The following is a 26,067-nucleotide window of genomic DNA, read 5'->3' as shown; positions in this document are numbered from 1 at the left end:
CTTGTGCTTTGAGTTAGCAGCAGGTTTTTGTCATTAGCCTTTCAGTGAATGACATTGCTGTTCACATTACTAGAGTTCATTAAATTTCTGTTATTCTATTTATTTAAGATTATACTATATCTAAACCTGTCTGTCCCAATGTCTTTCAGCTTTATCAGCTAATTTTAATTTCTGCACACAAACATTCTGTGCCAAGGTAATTAGAGAAAAGTTAAATAATAATAACCCCAAGACTGAGTCTCTAAGAGTCTAATATTAACTCCTATGGGGTTTTTTATCAGCTTCATCCAGGAAAATTAGAACAGGTGAACTGCATGAGACCAAAAATTTCCTTTTACCTAATTGCTTAGGGAAAGCATATGATTTTTGTGTTGAATTGCCCATAAACTTTTTTTTTAAAAATTATTCCATAAATTCAAGCCTTTTCAAACTCCAAAACCATTTTTTGCATTAACAGTATTCTAAAGCTGCTGTAAAGTTCACAGTTTAATTATGTGGTAGGTGCACTCCATTTTCTTTTGAACCTTACATCCTATAACTTCATTTGATAGTAAATTTTTCAATATTAAAGGAAGTTAATGAGCATCCCTTCTACTTTTGATTTTATAAAACACAATCATATTCCTTTTCTTGAGGGTGAAAAGATCTTGTATTTAGTCATCCATTTTATCTGTTTCCTTACGTATTTTAATATTGCAGCATTTATCACAATCTCTCTCAAACTTGGCAATAATTGTTAAATTAATGATAAATAATATAATATACTGTTCTTGTCTAAAAAAAAGCAATCACCCCATGGAGAAATGGCAGAGATTGAATCTGAAATGACCTTGCTTTTGTTAACCATGCTGCATTTTACTGTTTTTCCTATTTACTTGTGTGCTTTAAATTTTTCTTCACTTCTTAAACAATTTTGAATTCTACTAAGGTCAGGTTAATAAGCATCAATTTACTTCAATTCTTTTCTCTTTTTATCTAAAAGTGCAGTATTTGTTGTTCTCCAGGGATGAAAGCATCCTTATTATTTCATTATTTTGGAACACTAAATAATGGGTGCCTAAAGCTGAATTCATTAAGCGTACCTAGTTTTGTTTCCAAGAGTTATTTCCTTTTTAGATATTCAAACTCATGAATCGTCCTCATTTTGCTTTCATGTTTTATGTCTTCTTCCTAATTTCAAGCTGAAACAGGGCATTCATTTGGGTATGTAAATATACTTTTTGAATTTATTTTTCCATTCCTTTTACAGCTTCTGAGCTCAGTGTTTTGGAGCTCTCAATTGATCTTTACTAGTGTAAAGCTTCCTCGGTAAAGTTTTCTTTTCTGATGAGTTCTTTTTTTCAATTCTTTCAAATTTACTACTAGTATATATTTAACACAACTATTAATTTAGTTAAACTTAGACCTTTCCCTGCATATTTATGTTCTTTATTCTGTTTATATTAATAATATTTTTTTTTAATCTTTGTGCAAGCTGTTTAGGTGCCATTGGGAGGGATCATTTCTTCAAAGCAGTGCCTTTCTACTAGCTTGCATCACCCTGGATCTAGAGATGTAGCTGAACTAGCATGTCACCCCTATAGGCTGAGCAGTGGGGAAAGTGATGCAGCAGGCATCCAGGTGGCTCTGCACAGAGCTGTGCTCTGTCACTGCTGAGATGAAGGTGGATTTTAATAAGACAGGACAGGCTCAGCCAGGATGTCTCTGTTCTGTGCCCTCAGTACACAATGTTCCAAGGAGCTTATCAGCACAGCACTGTGCAAATCGGGCTGGAGCCTTTCTGAGCTTAATGGACCTAATTGCATGATAGAAGAGCAGAGGTCTAAATACCTTTCCAGAGTCTGGTTGAGAATAGTCAGGTATATTAGAAGCTCCTGGCTATACCAGAAAACAGATGCAGATACATATATCAAATTCCCTTGTGATATCCCTATCCCTCTGTTTCTTGTGATCTTACCTGCTAAGTACCCAGCAGAGATATTAGTGAGTTTTACTCCTTTAAACTAAATAAATTTCTCCCTGAATATCTATCTTCAAGTTTTGAAAATTAGAATTTACGCTTCAAGTATTCACTCCATATATTTATTCGTGCAACCAACCACTGTTCAGCAGAGGGAAGTGACTCAGGTCACTCCAGGTTTGCTCACCTGAACTGTGTCATGAAAATGGTCCATAAAAGTGAAATGGACAGATTACCAAACCAGGATTATTTTTCTGCAGTGATATTTGCACAGAAAAGTCACAATATGCTAACTAAACTACTTAATTACTTCCTGTTTTATTGTTTTACAGACAATCCAAAACTACCAAAGAGTATGACACAATTCCTCTTGAATAAATGAAAGGTGTGATTAATTTGGATATATTTTCATTATAAAAAGTGTCTTTACAACATCATTAACATTTCATTTCTCCCTCAGGCTCTGTAAAGGCTGAATAAGAATGGAGAACATATCAGTGGCTGTAAAAATTGGACATTTCTCACTCAGCAGCAGGAGAAAGGGATCTGTGATTGATACGAAAACGGTAACTGCATTATAAATTATTTTATGTGGTATATTCTGGGGTTTATGCATAGAAATCTTCAAAACAATCAGTTCAGAAAACAGTAAGGTAATTTGAGAATTTGTCAAGTACTTTTGCTTGTTTGAGTCAATTACATTTGCTACTCTATGATCACACTTCACCTTTTCATTTGATAGTAAGTCCCCTGTCTGACTAGTTCCCTGACTGCTGTGTGGGTTTTTCATCATAATGGAGTGAATAGGATATAGCCATGTTGATACTGGGGAAGACATACAAGAGTAAATAAAAGCAAAACCAAATTTTAAGATATGTGAAACAACATCAAGTACAATCCCATTTAAACCTTTGGTTTCTTAAGAATATAAATTTTCTTTAAAAATCAGAATTAATTGAAATCAAATCATATGCAAAAATCCCAAACCAAAATAAAACCTTAACAGAGTCTATAATCTGAGACAAGGAGAAAATCTCCTGAATTTTTTACAGGGAATTCTTTAACATATTTTTGTAGAAAACAAGAAGCCCCAAAGTCACAATTCTAGCAAATGAAAATGAAACTTCCATATGAAGATAATCATCATGACCCATGTGGATGAAGAGAGGTGGCTTGAGGAAAATTTGGATTTCTCCAGTGTGAGAATTCTCTTAGAATTCTCAGGCGAATAAGGAACAACAGAAAGGAAAGGTCCTGAAAAAGTCCTGAGGACTTGCCACAGCACATTCTCTTTGCACATTTCATATCTCCTAATTTCTCCTAGAGATTTTGTGAGATAGCATTACTCAATACTGCCTACTCTTGACCCCAGGGACTGACTGCTAGAGCTGTTTCACAGTGCATACATATTTGAAAAAATGTAAACACACTGAGTAATTTAGTGCAATGTAAATGCACTGCCCACACTTACTAATTGTCATAGTCATGTCATCATAGTCATGACATCAGTCCTACACTTCTGAGAAAGTCTAGGACCCTTGCTGTAGGCTCTAAACAGACACAAGCCATATTCTCAGTAGAATCCATGAAGATGGCTTGCTTACTCAAAGCAGAGCCAATTTCATTCCAAATGCTCTGGATTACTGTGCCCCTTTGACAGCAGAGACATCAGATATCATATCTCATGAGGAAGGCTTGCCAGGTCTCTGCTGACTCTCAGACTACTACTGTACCCACTCTGTTAGATTTGGTTCTGTTAATACATGTCAAAGTCTTGTGTGTATCTACAGAGAATTCAATCAAATATTGTATTTGTTTCAATTTGAGGCTACAGCTTTAGTTGATGGGTTTGTTCTAAACAAACTTGAGACAGCTGGGGAAGTTTCTAAGTTCACCCATCATCAAAAAAGAGAAAAGCACATTTCTCTTCCTGAATCTGATTTGAACTGCTGCTACTTGTTTGGTTTTTTTATCAGTATTTTCATTCTTTTGTATGTTCTGATGACAGATGTATATCTGCTTTTGTTTGAACTGAAAATTTTATAGTCCAACAATTTTGCTTTTACTAATACATATTTGGATTTTTTTTCCCCAAATATTATTCTTCAAAGCTCCAATAGATGTCAGTATCAAAATATAAAAGAGAGCTGGTTGTGTAATGCAGTGAAAGAGAAACAGCAGGGAAGCCTCACTTGCTGGACTGCTTCAAATCCCAGCATGAGAGCACAACTCATTAAGCTAGACATCGAAGTGAGCAGCTGCCAGCCATAGAGTGCATGTCTTTTCATTCTTTAAACCTTCACTGTTAGATCAAAAATATCTAATGGTTTCACTGAACATGAAAGTAACACTGAACCTACTGGGTGTTTGGGCTAATAAGCAGTTTCCTGTTAGATTTTTTGCTCTCTGTCCATTCAACTTCAAAAAAATGACCTATCTTTTCTTTAGCCCACTTTGCACATTACTGGGCTGTGTTTTACAATGCTCATTTTTCCTGTTGGTTTGGATCACATCTGGAGTAAGTCTGCTGTGAAGCTTTACTACTGCTTTTGGAATGACATGTCAAAACATGACAGCACTGCTTGAAATGGATAAGTAATGCTTATAAGTGAAATGATTTCAGAGCTATTTTCCCATACTACAGAAATCTAAGCTGTTGTACTGACCAAGAAGATACTTTGTTCTTTTACCTAACCCTTAAGTCTTCGGGTAAAAAAAACCCACATGCCTTCTGTATGAATATTGGAATCTTTCACTGTTCTGAACATTTTCTTTTTTATACTGCTTGAAAGAGGAGGTAAACTCTATACCTCTACTATATGATGTTGCGATAGGTTTACTAGAACTCTTGCCTTGGAAAACTAGCTACTTAAAAAAATTAAAGCAGATTATTTATTTATTTTTAAATAAATAGTGTAGTTCCTAATTCTTGGGAGCACACCTGGGAATGGGAGGCTTTCCATCTTTGAAAATCCTTGTGGCTTTCTCTATAAATCTCTGCAAGCTTGTATGGTGAATGTCATTTTTAACAAGTAGTAAAGTATTTTCACTGGTTCAAGTTTGTTAAATTTGTCCTTGCATCAGGACCCATCCCCAAACTAAAATGTACCACAAGATGTCAGTGCAAACAATTTCCATATTGGTGGCTCCACATGATTTGCTTGTGAACCTTGCTCCGGTTTGAAGTTATTTTGAGTAACAAATATGCCCAAAAAATTTATAGTCTCTTTACAAGGAAATAGCTGAAGGACAAAAGAGAAGAACTGAATAATTTGTTGCAGGATGACCTGTCCAGCCTAGATCCCTGCTGTTTATGTAGGAAGCACTCTTGCTTTGTCTAGAACCCCAGACCTGTGCATTAATAGGAACAGTTCTGCTGAAGAGAACTCTGCGGCTACAGTCTAGAGAACCTTTGTGTTAGAATACAAATGTCTTTGCAAAAAAGTTATGCCTAAAGCTCCAGAATTCACAATATGCTACTGCACTTATGTTTTAAACCATATTTTAAAACAATTTGGCTGAGCCACAGTTTAACGAGCTTAGGATGTGAGGGAATTCAATGAGACGAAAAGAAAAACCAACCAAACACAAAGGTCAGCACAGCTACCCAATTTATGTCAGTCAAAGATCAGACTCTTTTTAGGGAAACACTGTAGGAATAAGACCAAGCTACTGCTTCTCTCCCATCTACCTATTTTAATATATTTTTTATTCCAAGATCCAGCTTTGATTTGGGATGATGGGAATGTCCAAAGGTAGAAGCATTGGGGCACGCTGGAGACCACCAAGTATGAGCACATACTTTACTGGTTGCAAGGTTTCTTCCCACCATAAATGACATGACCTGAGTACATATAATCTAAAATTAGCTTTTAGGGAACACAGCAAGTGCCTTTTCCATTTGCTTTTTACCTGCTGTTTCTTGTGAGGAGGAGTTATTCTTTCATCTCTTATTAATCTTCCCTGATGTGCTACTGACAGCAGGAAATTTATCTGTGAGACTCTCTTCATGTTTGACTCAGTTCATTAGGGAAAAGTAGACTCCAGTACTCACACATGGTGTCTAAGCAGTTTACTTGAGTGACCATTTCCAGAGATTCTGTAAAATGGGAAGACAGAAAGCAGGCTTAAACTGTACAGAATCTCTCTTACTCTTAAAACAATCTTCCATAGGTAACACATTCATAGGAGGTGGTACTAGGGTCCTCAGCCTAGCTGCCTTTCCCCATTTGTATGCCTTCCCTGTAGGAGCTGCAAGAAAGGCACTGAGAACTTTCAAAGAATCCAGGTGAAACACAGCCAAAAGCAGCATTTTCCAATAGTAATTGCCATAGCACAGAAAAACGCTAATGACATTTTAATAATCAGATTTTCTCAAACATCTGGAGGTACAGGATTTTACCTAGCCTACAATGGTGAAGGGCCTTGAGGGGAAGCCTTATGAGGAGCAGGTGAGGCCACTTGATGTGTTCAACCTGGAGGAGACTGAGGGGAGACCTCATTGCAGTTACAGCTTCCTTGTGAGGGAAATTTGAGGGGCAGACACTGATCTCTTCTCTGTGGTGACCAGTGACAGGACCCAAGGGAATGGCCTGAAGCTTTGTCAGGCGAGGTTTAGTTTAAGAAAAAGTTTCCTTGCCTAGAGCAGGGCTGGGCATTGGAACAGACTCCCCAGGGAAGTGGTCACAGCACTGGCCTGACAGAACTCCAGAAGCATTTGGACAAATCCCCTTGGGCAAATGGTGTGACTTGGCAGGGCCAGGAGCTGGCTCTGATGATTCTTCTGGAGCCCTTCCAACTGAGCATATTCTCTGAGTCTTTGGTTCCATACTTGCTACAGAGAGATAAAGAAACTAAAATGTCAAGTTCACAATGATCACATCCTGAAAGGCTGAAAATATTAGCAACTACTTTTAATGCATAGTTAAAAAAATTAACATATCTTCTCCAGACAAGCAAACAAGAAACAGAAACCATAAAAAAAAAATAATTTTCAATGTAATTTTAGCTCACTTCTCCTAAGAAGCTGTTTCCTAGGTGAACCAAACGTAAAAACAAAGCCATGTAGTGTTATTATTTTGCTCCTCTTTAACCTTACTGTCTGCTAAATATGTAGTCAGTAAAAACATGGTGGTTATGACTGCAGGTACCCAGAAATTACTACAGCTACTAGAGATCAGTTACCTTCTGGAAAACACAAATCTTCATCTACATATCCTATTCTGTCAGAATTCAGACATAAATCTCTACGTTTTATAAACCAAATGCATATCTGCTAACCAGACAAGCTCAAGGACTCAGGCACTATTAATTCTGTTTCCCTGAGATCTCCTCAACAGGAAAATGGACCTTATAGTTGAATATTTTCCACAGATTATATTTAGACTACATAACTACATTTTCCGTAAGTTCCAGAAAATCTTCCAGAAAAAACAAAAACATCCCAGTGCACATTTTTTGGCAAATTTGACTGAGCTCAGACTGTGCAACTGAACCTAAAGAGCTGAATTGATTTTACATATATTAATATGTAATATATAAATATAATTGATTAATATTTCATAACCCTTTTTAACACTTACCGGTCACCACTACTGTTTCCCTCAAAAATCTGACTAGAAGACCTCTGATAATTTCTTCAACATACTTACAAAAATTAACTTCATAGCTACTACTGTGTGTTACACTGCCTATAAATTTATTGTCTGTGAAATACTATCTAGATGTAGTATTACCCGAACTTTGGTTCATTCTGAAAATTCAAAAGACAAATTTTTAAAAATACTGGACTTCAGCATCCACTAAGCAAAAGTGGCTTCTGATGGTGATTCACAATCATTGTATACAACCCTGTATATTCATCCTCCTAGAAGAGAAAATTACAGTAGGAAATATACTAAATTACCCTCTTTAGTGGATGCATTTATCACAGCTACGAAGTTTAGAGGACTATCTTGCTTAATTTCATTATCTTGCAATAGAAGTGCAATAGAATCTGACAGGACCATAAAGACTTGTATTGTGCATATATGCCAAGTCCTCAAATGCACCAGCCAACCACTTCATCCTCTTCATTCAAATATTGTTAGAAAAAATCCCTGATATGCAAGAGAAGACCCATTTGCTTTGCACTTATCCAAGGCAGTGTAACAGAGAAATTCCTGAACAGGAAAAGCCCAAAGAAAGCAAAATAACAACAAGCATCACCACAAACAGGCCACAGGAACTCTTTGTAGACTATCTCCTCTGTCATATCTGTTCTTTTTGAATGACAGTGACTCTGAGCTGGTCACTTCTGTACCTGATAGGATTGTAATTGTGACAAGCTTGTAACTGTCCCTGTGCCAGGGCACACCCCTTGGCCACCCCCACAGAGACTGCTATAACCTGTGCTCCTTTCTTGCTCTAAAAGTATTGCTGTTCAAGTCCACCTATCCCTCCCTGCCTGGAAATGCTGAGGAGAAGCATTTTCCAATGCCCTTTCTCCAGAAAGGAGACTGGTCACCTCACCTTGTTTAGGCTGCTTAACGTGGTACAATGCCCGTCTCTGTCAATGCTCAGATGTCTCTCAGCCATACTCAGCGATGAGTTAATTTACACATGGCATCTTAAGAACAAATTAGCTATGTGCTATTTTGCACATAGCATCTTAATTCCTTCAGAAAAATACCAGAGGTTTCCATAAAGAGGTGCAAGGAGGAAGCCACTAGGAGAATACAGCAAGTTTTCATGATCCTATAATACCCAGGAGTATGTTAGCTAAATCACAACTCTAGCACTGGGCTTTCTTGCAAGGAGAAAACCTGGGAAAAATAATACTGAAGAAAAATTGTTCTCCTGTACCACAAATCATTGATAATTGTTCTTCATTAACAAGGCTATTTACACATAATTACATACATATATACATATTTATACATACTACGGTCCGACTACCGGGCATAATTAACCATAATAAACCATAATAAACTATAGGCTCGAAACATTATTTTCTCATGAATAATAGGAATATTGTTAGCAAAGAAAAAAATGTATTCAAGTATATATCTTATTATTGGCTGTGAAGTCATGAAGACATTACTATTCTCTTACAGCTTTATTTCAGATAAAATAATTAATATATAAAATAAAACCAAAGGTGATCTGACCTTCAATGACAGACTTTGTTCTCAGAATCTCAGAAACTCACCTTTCATTTCTTCCACCAATCCCTGATCATCAGGCTTTCCTCTGTTAGACACCATGGTGAAATCTAGTTTATGGTCATGGATAGAAAATCAGGAGTACTTAAGGTTCTACAAAAGTAAGTACATTGGTACATACCTACACTGCTGCTGTATATAACACTTTACCTTCCCTGAAAGTATTTTTTTTTCTCTGTTATTAAAAGAAGAGCAAAAATAAAATCTTTGCTTTCAGAATGATTAAAGGTAGTGAGTCAGCCATGAGTCATGAGCGGAGAGAAGGTAAAGGGCTGTTAGATCTGAAATCACAAATGCTGCTACGTGAGGCAAAAGAGTAATGCCATTATCTTCAAATAACAGGCTCATGACCTCAATGCAGACAGACAGCAGCAAAAGACATGATCACACTCAGTAAGTTAATAACCTATTCTTTGATCTAAAAATTGTAGTTCAATTGTCTTACCATATTTTTCTTTCCTGGCAAACATCTATAATTGTAATTTATGTGCTGATAAGTACTTACATTCGAGGTTTGTGGAAAAAATATAAGAAGCAGAAAACACCATAAATTCCATAGTATTTAAAATGTTCCATGATCTTCTTTATCAATTTAATCTCTTTTTAATCAAACATTGTTATTACTGGCCTGTCTGTCTCTGCCACATTAAAATCAGCAGGTTAGAAAATGATCCACAAAATCTGTAGTGGTACTTCCTGGAGCAAAGAGACAGTGACAGCTGAAGCATGGTGCTGAAGGGACAAAAGGTAACAACTACAAGGAATTAGTAACAAGGAAGCAGGCGAGGGAGCAGAAACTGGGAAAAGGACAGTGCCATGTTACTGGAATGTAAATCTAATATTAATCCTTAGAAGAAACTAGGCAAATATAAGTGAAATAAGTGCAACAGTAACAATGTAGGAGCAGTGTATTTTTTTCTTTTTGAATATTAGAAGATATCAGTCTGTTGACTGAAAGGAACAGTAAAAGAAAGTAGGCACCTTTAAGTAAGTATTTATAAAATAAAAAATAAAATATAAAATAAAGCAAAGTAAAATAAAACAATAAATTAAAATATTGGTGGATATGGAATATACCACTGTGTACCTCCACACATAATAAATCTTAGGCAAGAAAGGAGAGCGTATTTTACAAAGACGAATAAACACTAGAGCGAGAAAGAGAAAAATGGGGAGAAAGAATAAAGGAGGAAGCAGTAAAAATATAGCAAGGGGTGGGGTGGAGAGAATTCATTTTTTATCGCTTTTCCGTGCCAAACCATAAACACAAGGACACTGAGCAGATCATTCTTACTCAATGTTTCCACATTTTTCTGCTGTTTTCCATAGGTGGGGCAAAAGAGACAAAGAACGGAGCCAAGCTTTCCATTGGCCTTGATATTAATATGGAAGTGCTTCCCCAAGCATGTGAGACATCTTATTTTTGCTTTATGTTGTGGTTTGTACCTGAGTTTCAAATGTGGCATTTTAATACTTGTTTTCTCAATGGAAAGGAAAATCCTGAAGTCCACAGTACATCTCTTTGTTTGCTTGGCCCTATCTGCTGGGGGTGGAAGGGCACACGGTGGTGAGGTCTGCGTGTGCTGAGAGTAACCGAGGGTCAGCGCCCCTCCGAGAGCCGGCTTGTGGCCTGCTTTGTTTGAATTCCAAACTGAATTGCTGGTCACACACCAGCAGGGAACCAGGAAACCCAGCAAAACTCTGCCTCATAGGCACTGTATCTGCCTGTGCTGGAAACAGAGGTTTTATGGGAAAAGGGTAGACCAAGAATAGTTTTTTCCCATTCAGCATTAGCAATCCCAAGTGCTTAAAAAACATGAGTCAAGCCTCATGTAATCATTAGGGTGTTTTAAAAGGGAAAATGTATTAAAATATTACCGATTAAAATCTTGTTCATCTTTTAGTTATTGAACTTTCCACAGGTCTTGTTTTCAGCAGGCAAAAATATTTCTTTATTCACACAATTTCAGGAGCCAGAGTTTTAAGAAAAACTTTAGCTAAAGGCAACGTAATTTACATGACAGGCTTTGAGTATTAGCTGAGATTTACTCTTGTTCTGGATGAACTACACTGATAAGACTTAGCTTTTTGTGTCACAAATTAAAGAGAAAGTAAGAAAAATCCAAAGAGCTCTTACCTTTAGTGTCATGCAGTTCACTACTTTCTTATAACTGCATAAATTCCTGAAAGCTCACAGACATTTGGCTGTAAAAAACTTTAAAATACCTGATCAACTACCTCCTTTAGGTAATGGTATAAGTAATGGTGTCCTTAATCACACAGATCCGAGAGAAAACTGTAGAAAACAAGACAAGGTGCCCTGAGTCCTTTATGTCAGATAAGTATAGGTTACACCTTTAATAATAAGATAAATACTCTGTTAGTATTTATCCAACAGAGTGCCCTGATTTGATTCTACCAGAAAGGATATGATGTTAGTCACTCTCAGGAATAAGCAATTGTGCAACTCCGTTCCTTTTAATCAATGCACCTCCCCAAAGCTTGAGCAGTAAATACTGCATCATTCTTGTTTTCATACAGGGAATGCTCTGCCCTGATCCTGAGGTCAGCAGCAAGTTTTTCAGTGACTTGAATGGTGCAGGGTCAGGTCTCAAGTGACACAGGACTCAGCTGCTTACTTCTGGGTCTTTCTGTAACTTGATATTGCTGTGTACATAGCCCAGGAAAGACCATGTGTAGGGATGTGACATTACAACAGCTGGTAGGAGCAGGGGAACTGCTTTTTAATAGTCTTGATGAAAAAAAGTTCTGTTTATCCACATTTTTCTCCTAAGGTGTATCACTAGGGAGTTTAATAACAACAAGACCAAAAGGAAGTCTTATGCAATAGTGCAAATTACAAATGTTATTTACAAAGTTTCACGCTTGGACATATGAGGCTAGGCTGTTAGTCTCTAGAATGGTTTTCTCTCTTCAAAAGAAAAATAGTTACTCCCATAATATCCATAAGTTCTGTATCAATATTTTGGTCACTTTTGTCCTCACATAATTCACCTTATTTCACTTGATCCCATACAATTGTTCAAACCATACAACATAGTCAAATTCTAAAGAAATAAGTAATGAAGTAATAAAAAACTGAGGGGAGAAGGCTGGTTTATCAAAATATCGTGCTAGCAATGAGCACTGTTTGCAGTTTGTATTAAATTAATTCAATTAAGTGCATGATATATATTAACTGCACATAAATCAGTTCAGTGGCCAAACAGTCTCCAAAGTCTCCCGATTACTCCCACCCAGACACCTTTGGGATGATTATTTCACTCTTCACAGTGGATATAAAGACAGCATAAATTAGATCCAGTAGTGGTGTTAGGTGCCTAAAATAAGAAATAATTTATATCTTAAAAAATTTGTCACAAGCAAGTTGACAGGGATATAATTAACTACCACATAGCTACTGAAAGAATGGTGCCAAGGTGTTTCTAAGAGCTTGTCCCCAAAACTCTCTTCTCCAAGAATGGCAAACCCTAGCTCTCAGTCTGTAGCCAAAGAATTGCTTATACATACCCAGGTGATATGACTGTAAAGCACGTGAGTCTTGGATGCCCACCATGTGAGTCAGTTCAAGCCTTCAGCTGGAGGAGCTGTTCTCCTGCTGATCAGTATGCAATGGAAGAATGTTCCTCTACTGCACTTTGCTTTCAAACAACATATACACAATGGGAAGTCCCTGGAAGCAGGAAATTTGGATCCAAAAACCCTTGGAAAAGTGGAAATTTGTTTGGCCTCTGCTTTAATGACTAGGTTGTCCTCATCGGACTTTTCTTATACTTGCCCTTGAAAACACATTCTTTTCCTCTTATAAATGCATGACATTCATTAGGGCAGCTTTAAAATTAATTTACTTAATTCTTCATTGTTGCACTTCCAAAAATGCCAGTTTTCAAATGCAGAAAATGTTAAATTTTCAAACTGTTCCTGTTTCTTTGAAGGATTTCATAAGGAAACTGACTTTCAATATGAATATTTGTTATATCATATTAAACTAACCATATGACCATTACAAATTTGGAAAATATAGGTGTACTAACTCGCAGGGCCACATAAAAAGTTTGTAGATTTTCTTGTACTTCTGGAATCAGATTCTGTTATTTTTTACATTATATATTAAATAATCTATCATTAAGGTACCTTGCAATCCAAGCATTTTGATGATTCTATTTTACACTTATGATGATAAAATCACTAGACATTGCAACAATTTTATATAAATAACATTACTATGTTTCTGAAAATTTATTCTTAAATCCAATTCCATAGACAGTGGCACCTGTTACAGCTAGAGACTGAAAATACATGTTAATTAAAAGTAGGTTGTCTAAATCTGAGATGTCTGTTAGACTGCCATTAACATCTTAAAGGAAAATTAAATGGGTAAAAAACCTGAACACAAAACTCATTTTTAAATCCAGGTATTATTACTAGTTTGAAGCATCCAAGATGGACTCCATTTTTTAGCTACTTGACTTTCAGCACTTCTAAAAGGCTTGGAGTAAAAAAAAAAAAGTTGGATGAGTGTGAGGAAAGAAAAACAACCTAGATCCAGTATTTTTGCCAGTCCTGCTGTTTGGAGACTCCCTCTACCATTTGTATTTAATTTTCCTATCTTAGTACACACCGTCTTTCCAACAGCTTCTGAAAGACAAGACATGCATCTCCCCTGACATCACCCAGCAGGAAATTACCAGAAATTAAGGGCTCAGCCTTGCAAATATTTTGTCACGTGAGTGTCAGTGGGATACCCACGTGTAAATCCTGGTTTGATCACTATCTAAAGTTGGCAACACAGGTGGATTCTGTAAATAATTCAGCCTAAACTGCATGACTGAATTATTCAGCACATATATCAGCCAATTTTATTGAAGATGTTTCAACTCATAGTAGGTCGAGTTATTTTATCATGCTGTTTTTAATCATTTTCTTGCATCAACTACTCATCCTCATGTAGCTGCATGTTATGAACACTGAATTGGCCATGACATGGAGATTCTGGTGCAATTCAATCATTACAGAAAAAATGTCACTCACATATGTTTATGTTTAGCTTCAATAAGAAGACAGTCAATCACTTTATACCAGGTTACATCAGATATGATTTTAATTATTCCTCTTGTGAAAAATACTTTTCACATATTATTAATAACAAAATCACTGCAAAATTAAATTAGTTTTACATGGTTTTTAAGAATTTGCAATCCTATGAATGTAAAAATCTATGCTGTGAATAGATATTTGATTTAAATTGGGAAGAAATGAAATATTTCATTAAAAAATCAAATAAAAATGCATATACCCCTTTAGGAATCTTTCAAACCTTCATACAAAAATCACAGATCTCTCATTTAATAAGTGAACTGATTGCAATTCAGCGTGATTCATGGTTGATTAATTCCAAGGAATTTAGAAGGTTATTCTAAAGTGCTGTTTCCATATTTAAGGTGATGTTAGATCTGGTCTTCAGTGGTGTTTATCTTTGAATGAAGTAATCCTCTTCATAATTTGGATTCCCCAGAATGCAGCACAGAGGGAAAACAAGACCTACAACATAGAATTTACAATGAGAATGAGAAACATTATATGAGGTCGGCTGTTTCTGTTACTTTTTTTTTAATTTTTTTTTTTTAAATTTTATTGATCTGTAAACATAATGAATGGGTTAAGACAGAGAACTTGAGAAAAAAAACCTGCAAGAATTCTAGGTATATTGATATATTCATTTTAGCAAAACATGCTTTTTTCTGCTACACTTTGCTGAGGACATTCCTGTTGAATTCTGACAAATTATCTGAAGAATGATGACACTGTAAGCTGCATGATAGGGTACGAATAACCTTAAACAAGATATACAGCAAAAGAAGTGTTCTAACTGCAATACAATACTTAAGCACTTATTCCTCAACCTGCTACAGAATGAGATAGAACCTACAGAATGAGATATAAGGTAGATTGGAAACAATTTAAAAGCGCAATACTCTTTATCTTGTCCTTAGCTTTGTAACTTTTTTATTTGGTGAATTTACTGAGAGATCTAATAAGTTGTTTTCAAAAGTTTATTTGCTGAGAATCACATTAGGATAAGTAGGAAAGATTTCACAGTAAAGTCTAAATTGGGTAATAGTTCTTTTGAGAACCCAAAATGAAGCAAGATAAAATGTGTATGCACACGTGTGCATGTTATATTTTGTTTTTAAAATTTTATGAAAGAAACCTTTGTCTTTCACATCGAAAAATTTCTCTAACTTGGAAAACTGCAAAATTAAGGCAGTTGTTATTGATTACTGAAGTGATTTTTTTTTCTGTGAGTAAAACAAAATAATTTGTTTATACTGAAAGATATTTTAATAATGTCATTTTTTTCCTTGTTAAAAGAAACAGAATTTTGACAAGAAATTTTTGAGTCAGGTTGCAATATTTCTTTTTTCAGGTCAATCTGCAATCTAAAGGTGCTGACTAGGAGAGCTCTAATTTTGACATTAACATAATTTAACTTTCAACATTTAATAATGCATGGCCAAAGGTCTAATTCTGTCTTTATCTACACAGTCACTCACTGAAGTACATGGGATCAGAATGTCCAACATAAATAATAAATTACCATAATACCCAAATGGTACTAACTTTTCATTCAGGGAAGGCAGTGTCTGCTCTGATTCCTCTCAGAATCTTTTTGGGACAGATACAGGCCTCATGTGACGTGTATGTTAGGGGTACGCTATGCATGCTTAGTGGCACAAGATAAACAGCACAATGTAGGAATAATTAAAATTCAAACGAGATAAAATTTAAATCCCCCAATTATCATTCAATTTTTATGAATTCAAATTATTTTCATTGAAGGCTTTAATTCTACTTGAGCAGGGGTAGGCTGCCTACTGTGTTTAAAACCTCTGACGATGCTGTTGGCACTGTACTTATGGTCCTATTTGTAGAAAAGACCCATAAAGTGCTCACCAAAAGATTTTTTTGTAAGAGTTTCCTACTTTAGGTAGGAAAGATTTCATTTCTTTTTATTTTCTTGCATTATCACAAACACCTTGTAAAGCTGTATAGCTTTATTTTTACAGCTATGCAAAGGAAAGTCTTTTTAAGCAGTACTGCAATCACATACTCAATGTTTTGTTAGATTTTTCTATGTTGAGATGCTCTGCAGAAGAAATCTAACTACAAATAACTATCTGTATTTCTGATCTGGCTGTTATGCAATTGAGATGAGTGTAAATCGTGATGTAAATAAAATAACGACTTATATATAACATGCTCTTAACTGTGGAAAACTTCTTTGTTGTGCAATCTCCAGAAACAGAACTTATCCACTTGTCATAATTACTACTTCTTTTACACATTAATAAACTTCTTTCATTCCTCACCTCAGAAAGATCACTCCTATTCCTGGAAGATGCATTAAATATAGAACTATTTCATTTTCAGAAGCAGCACATTTAATGACTGAGGTGCAGGGCATTTGTAGGGGATTAATGACTGTTGGGAGATGATGATGATCACCTGAAGAAGCACAGCCATGGGCCATTAAGCCCCAGGAAATGTCCTCAGCTAAAGATGGTTATTGCTATTATAGCCTGAAAATGAACAAAATATCTCGGGTGAATTTCTCTTTTTTTAAATGAAGTGATGCAATTTCTTCTTTCTTAATTAAATTCTTTACTGTGAATTTCCTAAAGCACACAATCAATCCTTGTGGGGGAGTATTTCAAATTGCAGTTATTATATCCAGAATGGAAAATCGTATGCAACTGCACAGTCGATCTGCAAAACTAGTTTGGCTTCACAATTCTATAAAAGTATTGGTTCACTGCCTATCAATGTCAGGACTGCCAGTACTTGATAGAAATAACTCCTTCAGGAAACAATAATGCTGCAAGGTTCAGGGAGGTGGAGGGGCTAAGAAAAGCCCAAACATCAGGATAAAAAATTAAGGGGCCACATCCTTGCTTGCATGACAGCAATTCTGGCTGTCTGTACTGTTGTAATGCTGACCTGCCCTGAACAGAGCCAGCTGTATGGGGCTACCAAGCAGAAACTTGCTGTGTAGGTTGGAGTTCAGTTTCTTTTGATTGCTGCTACATATTTTAGAGTTACAAAGCTTGACCCACTTGAATGAATCGTGCAATCAGGTGATGTCAGGAATGGAAAGCTGAGACGATACGTGCCAGAACTCTGAGCAGACAATAGTGTGGGCAGCAGGAAGCAGCAAAAGAGCATTCCACCAGGCAAGTTGAACTATAGTTGACCAGTATTTTTCTAATGCCCTTGGGAAAACATACTTCCTGAATCCTATGTGCAGATATTTTGTTATTTTCTACTCAACACTCTCACATGCTAACAGATTAGGGGTTTTTTGTGCTTTTTTGGTTTATTTCACTTTCTAAATTATTTTCACAGAAATTCTCATTCCTTCCTCTATTAATATTTGTCCTTCAATAAAAATATTCACATATTGGTTTTATGATTCAGCTGGTCTTGAAATAAAAAGAGAGAATTTATACCTTTTTCTTTTCTAAACTGCACAGTTTCCCCCACCAACAATATGATGTAAGAACAATAGTTTCACTTCTGTCTTTAAATGAAAAATTGCTGTGGACAGTAGACATATATGGAAGAAATCTAAAAGCAGGATTTCTCAAAACCCTATATTTAGCCAAGTTAAATGCAAACTTTTTGCCACCTTAATATAAACACTTGTTACATTTACCTGTTCAAGTAACTACAGATTAATTATAGAGTGTCCTTTAGACTGCTTGAAGAGTACAAATATTTACGTTACCTCCTTTCATACAGTCTATTTCTATACAGCCCATATTCTCTCCCTGAATTGCAGAAATGCAAATAACATTATTCACAAGAACAAAGATGGCTTAACTAATGGATTGACTGCAGGACTGAGTCTGCTCTTCACAGGAAATTCCCACTGGAGCAATCGAAGTTTATTAGGCTGTAAAGTACTTTAAAATCATTAGCTAAATTCAGGCACCCACTTCTGCATGATTAGCTTTGTTGCTGAACACTAATGTTGTTTTCTGCCATTTTCTCTTCTGTAATGTCTTTGTATATCTGAGATGCCTAGACATGATGTCTTTCTTTCCTCCTGCAGATTTCATCTGGATAGAATTAGAAGGCTTTAGACACTGGTCTAAAAATGTAGACAAATGTCCAAAGATAGTTCTGCTTTAATGAGGGGGAAGAGTCTCGACCCACACCACCTCAGATCCTTTCCAACCTAAATCATTCAATGATTCTCTGACATTTCTCAGATTCTGCCCATACATATTCACTCCAAATTTTGCTACAGAGACAATCTGCAACTCTTTGGAGTACAAGATCATATGAATGTGCATGCTTATTATATTGAATTCTCTGAACACCTCTGTGCTGGATAATGTATTCTTAGCTCTGGAAAGGGCTAGGAAAATCAGCACATCCATATACTTCATTAGGCTTGCTGTTCACATCATAAAGTGGACCTGGTACTGGCAAATATGATAAATAATTAATCTTCTCAATGTGATGCTGAGCATTGTCAATGTGATGCTAGAGTAGTTTAACTGTTGCAAAACAAGCATGATTAAGGCTCTTTTTATGTTCTTTATATACAAATCTGGACATGGCTTCTTCATGGGTACGAGACATAACTTCATACCATCAACAGTAATGAGAGTGTAATTTTTAAGACTTTGTCTGAGAAGGCTGTCTGGGTAATGTCACTGTCCTTTTCAACTGAAGACAGAGATCATAAACTGATACAAATGCTGAAAAATTGCTAATATTAATAACAAAATGATTGAACAAACTAGTCCAGATTTCACAAGTATCCAAATGATGCATTTTTCACCAATACCATTATTTTACCCTCCATTTCTCTACAGATGACTGTTGCAGTTGCTGAAATACACAGAGGAGATACAAAGTTTATGTCTCATAAGTGGGGGAAAAGGTTTACTATTTCTGGAAGTCAGGATTTGGATAACAAATACATGAATTTTCCTTCTCAGTACAATGTTTGGAGACAAGCAGTCTGAGGCTGGTAGAGAAATGCCATAACATTAGCAGCAAATCCAGAAATCACTAATCTTGTACAGTGCACAGACCAAGAATGCACTTTAAAAAAAGTTGAAATAATAATAGATGGAAAGAGAAGCTAGGAAACAGGAAGGTTCCTCCTCTGTGTGATGACTCCCTTATACTTGGAAATATATGCAGATGAAAGTGGGAAGCTGATTTCTCTTTTTTTTTGGTGAAGGAACTATGGATTCAAGGCAACAGGCACAGCTGCATTAATAGTGGCTTGATAGATTTTGCTCAAGATTTCTGTAAAAGTAGCAGATGTTTTGAAATTCTCCACAAGGGCTCATGACACACCTTCAGACTACTGGTGCAGCAGGTCTCACAGATCCAGAATGCCCCTGACCTAGAACAAGGTGCGTATTGGGTGTCCCTCCTCACTGCAGGGAAGGTGGAACCAGACTTTCTCTGGAGTTCCCTTCCAAGCCCAACTATTTTATAACTCTTATGACTAAGACTCTTTTGGCACACACAGGATTTATCCAAGTATCTTCAACACTCTCAAAGCATATTGATAGTTCACTCACAGTGGTTTCTTCTCTTATGACATATCTCATTGGTTTTATACTTCACTATTAACAAATAATGAGAAAATAGGGAAGATATATACACCTCCTTTTTATTCTGTTAAATGTTTTAAACATTCCTTCTTTTATTAAAATATGGTCTGAGACTCTAAATCTAGATAATGCATGAAAACATAGGCTGCAAAAGCCCAAATACTTTAAAAAGGCTTATATTACCTACCCAGAAAAGACAAAGAAAGATCTGGAGAAAGAATATCTATTTCTCAGTTGCTTTCACAGCTGGACACATCCCCAGTACGAAATCAAGTGCACTGCAGAGATGCCTGAGCTAGCAAGCACATAAGCTGCTAAATCTCAGCACAGCATCAGCTTGACTCTGTCTTTCCTGGCATTGCACACAAGCTAGCAAGTCACATTCCTCAGTTAAATACGTGGGGGTTTTTACACAGGCAGTGCAATTGCAGTTATATTTAGACCTCAAATGGCTTGTGTGCAAGCAGCATGTTATCTAGCATCATGTCCTTCACTCAGGAGAAGCCAGTCCACTACCTCTCAAATCACTTGTGTAGATAAATGTATCCTACTGAACTGTTACCTATGAAATACCTTCTCTCTTGAGTCACAGAATAATTCACAACCTAAGCACCAGGATTAGGAAGATTTTACCTCATTCCCCAAAAGGCAAAAAAAGTTACTGAAGTGGGAAGCTTTCCTGTCAGTCATATGAACAGGAATTCCAAAATATGTTAATAATTATTAAATCTTCACCTTGTGATGAGCTAAGGCAAACTGAAAATGACTATCAACATCATACTCATTAACATGTATATAAACTCTGTATCACTTCAGTACAAAATGTGTCTTATAATATTTTATTGAAACATCTGAGAATACTTTCCCTAGTGTTACCTAATTGCATCTATAAATTTCTAGATCATAAAATGTTTATCTATTTCAAGTTGAACTCAAAGTAAAACCATGTTAAAGAGAAAAATCCTTTTTGTCATTTAAAAACATTTAAGAATAACTTCTGAACCAAGCCTGTTTCATAGTTTTGCAACTAATTTCCAAAAAAAAGAAATTGGTGTTTAGAATATATCTATCATCATCTGAGCTTAAAAGTTTCATAAAACCTGTGAACAAAATTTACAATTCTAGAGCACAAGAATATTTTAAAGCTTCTTTCATACTGCTTTAATTCTGTTTCTAACAAAACAGCTCTAAAAACCAAGTTCAAAGATCAACGGTTTCAGAAGATCTTAATTCTGAATGTCACCTTTGGTATTTCAGATGTTATGAATTTTTCAGCCTCAATTTAACCCCAAATTTGAGAAACAAGAGCCATGGAAATTATCTCAATTATTATATGATAAATCCACAATTAAAAATAAGGCTTTCAGAAAAGTTAACAAAACTGATAGTAAAACAAAATTAAAAACTTAATCAACCAGTAAATGTACCAGATTAATCTGTTGCAGGCTAACAGGCCAAATGAGATTGAGAGACTTATTAAGAGTTGCTCATTGCAGAAATGAAATATTTGAGATAGTCTTGTCTCAGTTTGGCTGAAGTTGTTGAGTTTATTTTAAACATTTAAACTGGAGTTGCATCCATTGAGATGAAACATCTCATTTACTTTTACACCTGTCAGCAGCTGTAGCATAATTGCATATATCCCACTGCATCATTTCTAACTCAAACACAACCTGGAGGGTTAAACAGACATCTGCAAAGAAGCATTTCACTTCAAAAGATATAATTTAATTCATATATAAAGAACAGTTTAATTTTCCTTAGTAAAAAAAAAATGAAGCTCATTTTACTTTAATTGATAGATTACTCCACAGATCTTATATTTTATCAAATTTATATTGTTCTCTAAGGCTTAAATAATTGAATGCTTTTAAATTCAGTATTCTAAGTTAGAAAGGCTGTACCTATCTGTAAGAGTAAGGGTATGTTTTTTCTATGGTCCTGGCTGTAAGAAATGTTTAGTACCATACGGTTTAATCCTGCTTTGAAGAAAGTTTTACTTAAAAGATGGGAGAAATTCATTTAAAGGAGCAATGCAAAAGGAAGCTCTCCTTTATGCCTTAATCCTTGCTTGAAAATACAGGAAAAATACAGCTACAGGAAAAAAAAAAAAAAAGTTTGAACATGGAAGAAAAATTGCAAAACATAACATTTCAAAATTTGGACAAGATAGTACCTGGCTGTGTAATATTTTCCAAAGAGGCATCTAAAGACACAGTTCAATCTCTTCAATATTTTCATTTTTATTTCAGTTAAATACAATACTATACTGAAGCAATTCAGTGTCCAATCTCCCCATTATTAGCAGATATAAAATATTCTTTGTTTCTATATGGATTCCTTCATTTCAGAGTGTAGCTGCAGTGCATAACCACCCTGGCAGGTGGTGAAGAAAACCAAGAGCACTCTGTCAGCCTAAAGAGCTCTGACAAAGGTGCTGCAAAATGATCTCTACTCACTGGTATACTAAATATCCTCTTGAGAGAAGGCTGGTCAGCTATGAGCTCCAAAATGGAAATTTTTCCATTGTATGTGGGGAAAAATATTAAAAAAGTAATCCCAGCCTTTTCAGTATAACCCACAGACATTAGATCACTGATGGGAAAAACTTTGCTGCAGATGTTGAAAAGACGTGCTGGAGAAAAGCTGGCTACTGTGACCAACAGCAAACGTGAAAGAAAGGATTAAGAATGTGCAGAGAGGGATAAAACAATTGAGTGACAAGAAGAAGGGATTTCCAGTACAGTGAATAAACACCAGGAAAGTATTCAAAACAAACAGGGGAAGATCAAGGCTAAAAGTCACTCTAGATGAAGATTGCTCTTCAAGCAAACATGTCATAAGGAGAAATGAATCCTTTAATTGAAAAATGGAGAGCACAGAAGGCTGTTCTCAGCATTAAAAAAAAAATCAAGTACACCAATTTCTGAATGAATAAAATGAGTCAATATTCAGTGATACCACAAAGGAAAAAAACTTGCCATTGAAGTTGCACGTCCATGTTAAAGATGGAACACAGCCATCCTGCTGGGCAGCCCTCTTTTAAGGCCAAAGGCAGTAAACTGTGACTATTTTTAAGTTTTTAAGTTCAAGGAGAAGAAAAATATGCTGAGGTTGATCCAGCCCTCTGTCCATTCCTTTACATGGAAAAGCAGATATTCTGGCTGTTGGTTTCTCTCTTCTCCGCTGTCAAGATTCTTCCTGTGGTATGGTTTGTTGCTTCTGTTCTTACCTGGGTAAACTCCCATTTATTCCAAAAGCTCATCGTCTTTCCATTATATAAAATAAGTTGTTACTGACATTAACAACAGATGTATTCAAATGAGCTAAATCATTCATATTCCTACTTATTATGTCAAGCCAATATAGTTGTATTGTTTAATCAGGTTAGAAAAAAGCCCAAACTTCATGGAAGTAACCTATGTGACTTTTTACTAGTTAAACTAGGGGACTACGGTCCAAATGAGATTGTATGGAAGGTCCAACTCAGCTGGAGAAGAAACACCCAGAAAGGAAGAATCAAAAATTATATCACAAAATGAAAGGGAAACCAGAATTTTGATGAAAAAGTAGGCACTTAGAACATTTCTAAAATATAAAAACAAAACAAAAATTAAAATGCCTCTCTTTTCCTGGAAAATCTGAGATTCATAATAGTTTTTTAAAAATCTGGAGATGCTGAATAAAACATGCAATTGGGTGCAGATGGGAGACACTAGAGAGAAACCAAATACACAAATATCCTGTGAGGTATAATCATTAAGAAGGAGTACATCAGAAAAAAATTGGAGTTTTAGAGTCATTCACAAACAAAGCATGTCTCAAACTAAAAGTGCTGATACAAAAAGATGTCAGTATCAGTGTGAAAGATATTAATAGAAGATAATATAATATAATATATATTATATTATTCTATATTATGTTTTATATATTAATTATATAAAATAAGCATTTAATATACTGATCCAGCCTACTGAAAGGTGATGAAATCTCTAAGGAAAACACAGATAAGCTGGATATAGTCATGAAGTAGACTGTAAGAATTATAGAAAGGTTTAGGAAAAGGGACCTGTAGGAAAGCCTGAAGCAATTATGATGTGTATTTTTGAGAAAACAAACAAAAATACACAGCAGAGGAGTAAGATCAATCTTTTGACATGTAAAAGACTAATATAAATAGGAAAGACGGTAAACTAGTGCTTAGGGTAATGGAAACAAAAGCCTAGCATTTCTAACCAAAATTTTCATTAGATGATGGATGGTTTAAGGATGATAAAGCACTGGAATCAGCTATGTATGGAAGTTGGTCTTTAAATGGTTAGACAGGCATATGTCTATCGTGTGGCTGTACTTGATCTTTCTCCAGTGCAGGATCTCTGCCAGTCTGGTATTTCTGTTTATTCACAATGAATACAAAAGCACTCTCCACCTCTAAATAACTTTTTCTCAGATCTACGTTGCCAGCAGTGGTCAATAAAGTTATGCCAGCTTAGTACAGGGGACAGTCATGATTTAACAACTCTTCTTTTGCAATAACCAGCCTTGTGCAAGACTTCACCAGTTTCAGTCTCAGATGTGGTTGTCACCTTAATAAAAGTATGAAAAGCAGAACCTGATGCTTCTTTCTCCCCCTCTGCAGCTTCTGGCATTGAATGTGGCTGAAGCTGCTGAAGCTGCTTCCCATCAGAGAAGTCATAGGACTATTACACTCAGAGATCAGTTTGCATTGCCTCTTCAGACAATAGCTGCAAAGGCTGATGGCAGAAGCACGAGCTAATTCAATCCTATTTTACACTCAGCATACACTAAAGCCATGGGACTGGATAGTAAAAATCATTTGCCTTTAAGACTGAAAGAGTAATCAAGTAGTTATGGTAAAAGCCTGGAATTCTGGGCTATTCAATCTGCATACTTTGCCATATATTACACAGCACAGGGCAAGATATCTAGTCTTTGTAGCTCCTTAGGTGTTAAAAAAAAAAAAAAAAAAAGGTGACTGTTTTCCCAAAAAGAGTTACTTTCCAACCTCTCTTTTACTAAAATCCAAGATGGTTTCATTTACTACAATAATTTCTGAGAAAACAAAGACATTTCAAAAAGACATGGATTTGGCCTTCTGTGTTTTCTTTTCTGACAACCCTCATATCAATGATAATGAATCCATTTTTGTTTATTTTTAATCTCAACAACAATGTACTTGGATAAATACAACAGACATCCTTAAAAATCAGATAATTGCAAGCATTTTTTATGTCGCTCCAGCTGTTGAGCAATCTTAGTTCCATAAATCATGGCACTGACCACATGAAGAGCTAAAAATGGTGTGAGAATTTGTTTCCGTCTCATGATAATATTGGTTTTAAAAAGTCACAAATCACAGTAATGTGAACAACGGCAGAATGTTGGAAAAAATACCAATCCAGGCTTCAGTTTTATAGCAACATATCCTTTTCTAATTCCAAGTTTTTGGGTTGGGTTTTTGTTTTGGGGTTTCTCCTCCCCTACATTGAACCCTGCATTAAAAAGTATGTTGTGCCCTGAATATGGTCGTCTTGGAAAGGCTATTTGGTATTGTTGTATTTGTATGTCAAAGGGAGAACTGAAGTCTGAACAATTGTTAACCTCTCCCATGGTGAGCTAATAAAAGGTCACAGACCCACATGTGGCTTGCAGCCTGGGGAATTTCTCTCAGTGTTCTGCCAGGGATGGAACTGTCTGAATGATTTCTCTCATAAGTTTTAAGCCATAAACTGCATCCTACTTGGCTTGCTGTGCCAAAACTGGACCCAAGGGTATCCAGAGTCTTTGCTGATGGGAAAAAATGAGTGCTTCCTATGGAAGCCACAGATGTTTTCCTGAGAGAGAGAGAGAGAGAGAGGGAGAGAGAGAGAGCACAGATGCTCAAATATTTCTTTACTTTCCATTTCTGACTACCTGTTCTGGCAGCAATTCCAAGAAAAGAGGAGGACAGAGGCAGGCATCCAGCTGCTTTCAATAAACCTTGGCAGCACAGGTAGTGAATGCCTAAACACTAAAAGTGTTCAAAACCAATTTTTTTTTTCTGGATTTCAAACTATGAAAGAGGAAGTCCTCCTCATCTTCCCATTTTGAGCAGAAATTTAGTGATCAGGATAATTAACCTAGATATGAAAGCAGAGAATTTTTAACTATTGAAAAGATATCACTCAAAAAGTGGATGTCTGTATGAATAGAAATATATACATACACAGACATTCAAGAGATT

At 35.9% G+C, this 26,067-nt stretch overlaps 1 protein-coding gene across 1 annotated transcript in view; it reads right to left on the bottom strand.

The window, feature by feature from the left end:
* Positions 1 to 14,255: 14,255 nt before the first annotated feature.
* Positions 14,256 to 26,067, bottom strand: part of AGMO (alkylglycerol monooxygenase) — a 184,873-nt gene continuing 173,061 nt past the window's right edge. The window contains exon 13 of the mRNA XM_023920588.2: positions 14,256 to 14,724. Coding sequence (XP_023776356.2) covers positions 14,644 to 14,724 — 81 coding nt within the window. The 3' untranslated portion in view covers positions 14,256 to 14,643. The remainder of the gene's footprint in view (positions 14,725 to 26,067) is intronic.

Source organism: Cyanistes caeruleus, chromosome 1 (assembly GCF_971803275.1).
Source record: "Cyanistes caeruleus chromosome 1, bCyaCae1.hap1.1, whole genome shotgun sequence".
Lineage (NCBI taxonomy): Eukaryota > Metazoa > Chordata > Aves > Passeriformes > Paridae > Cyanistes > Cyanistes caeruleus.
The sequence above is the reverse complement of the archived record's forward strand: the minus strand, read 5'-3'. Positions and strand labels throughout refer to the sequence as shown.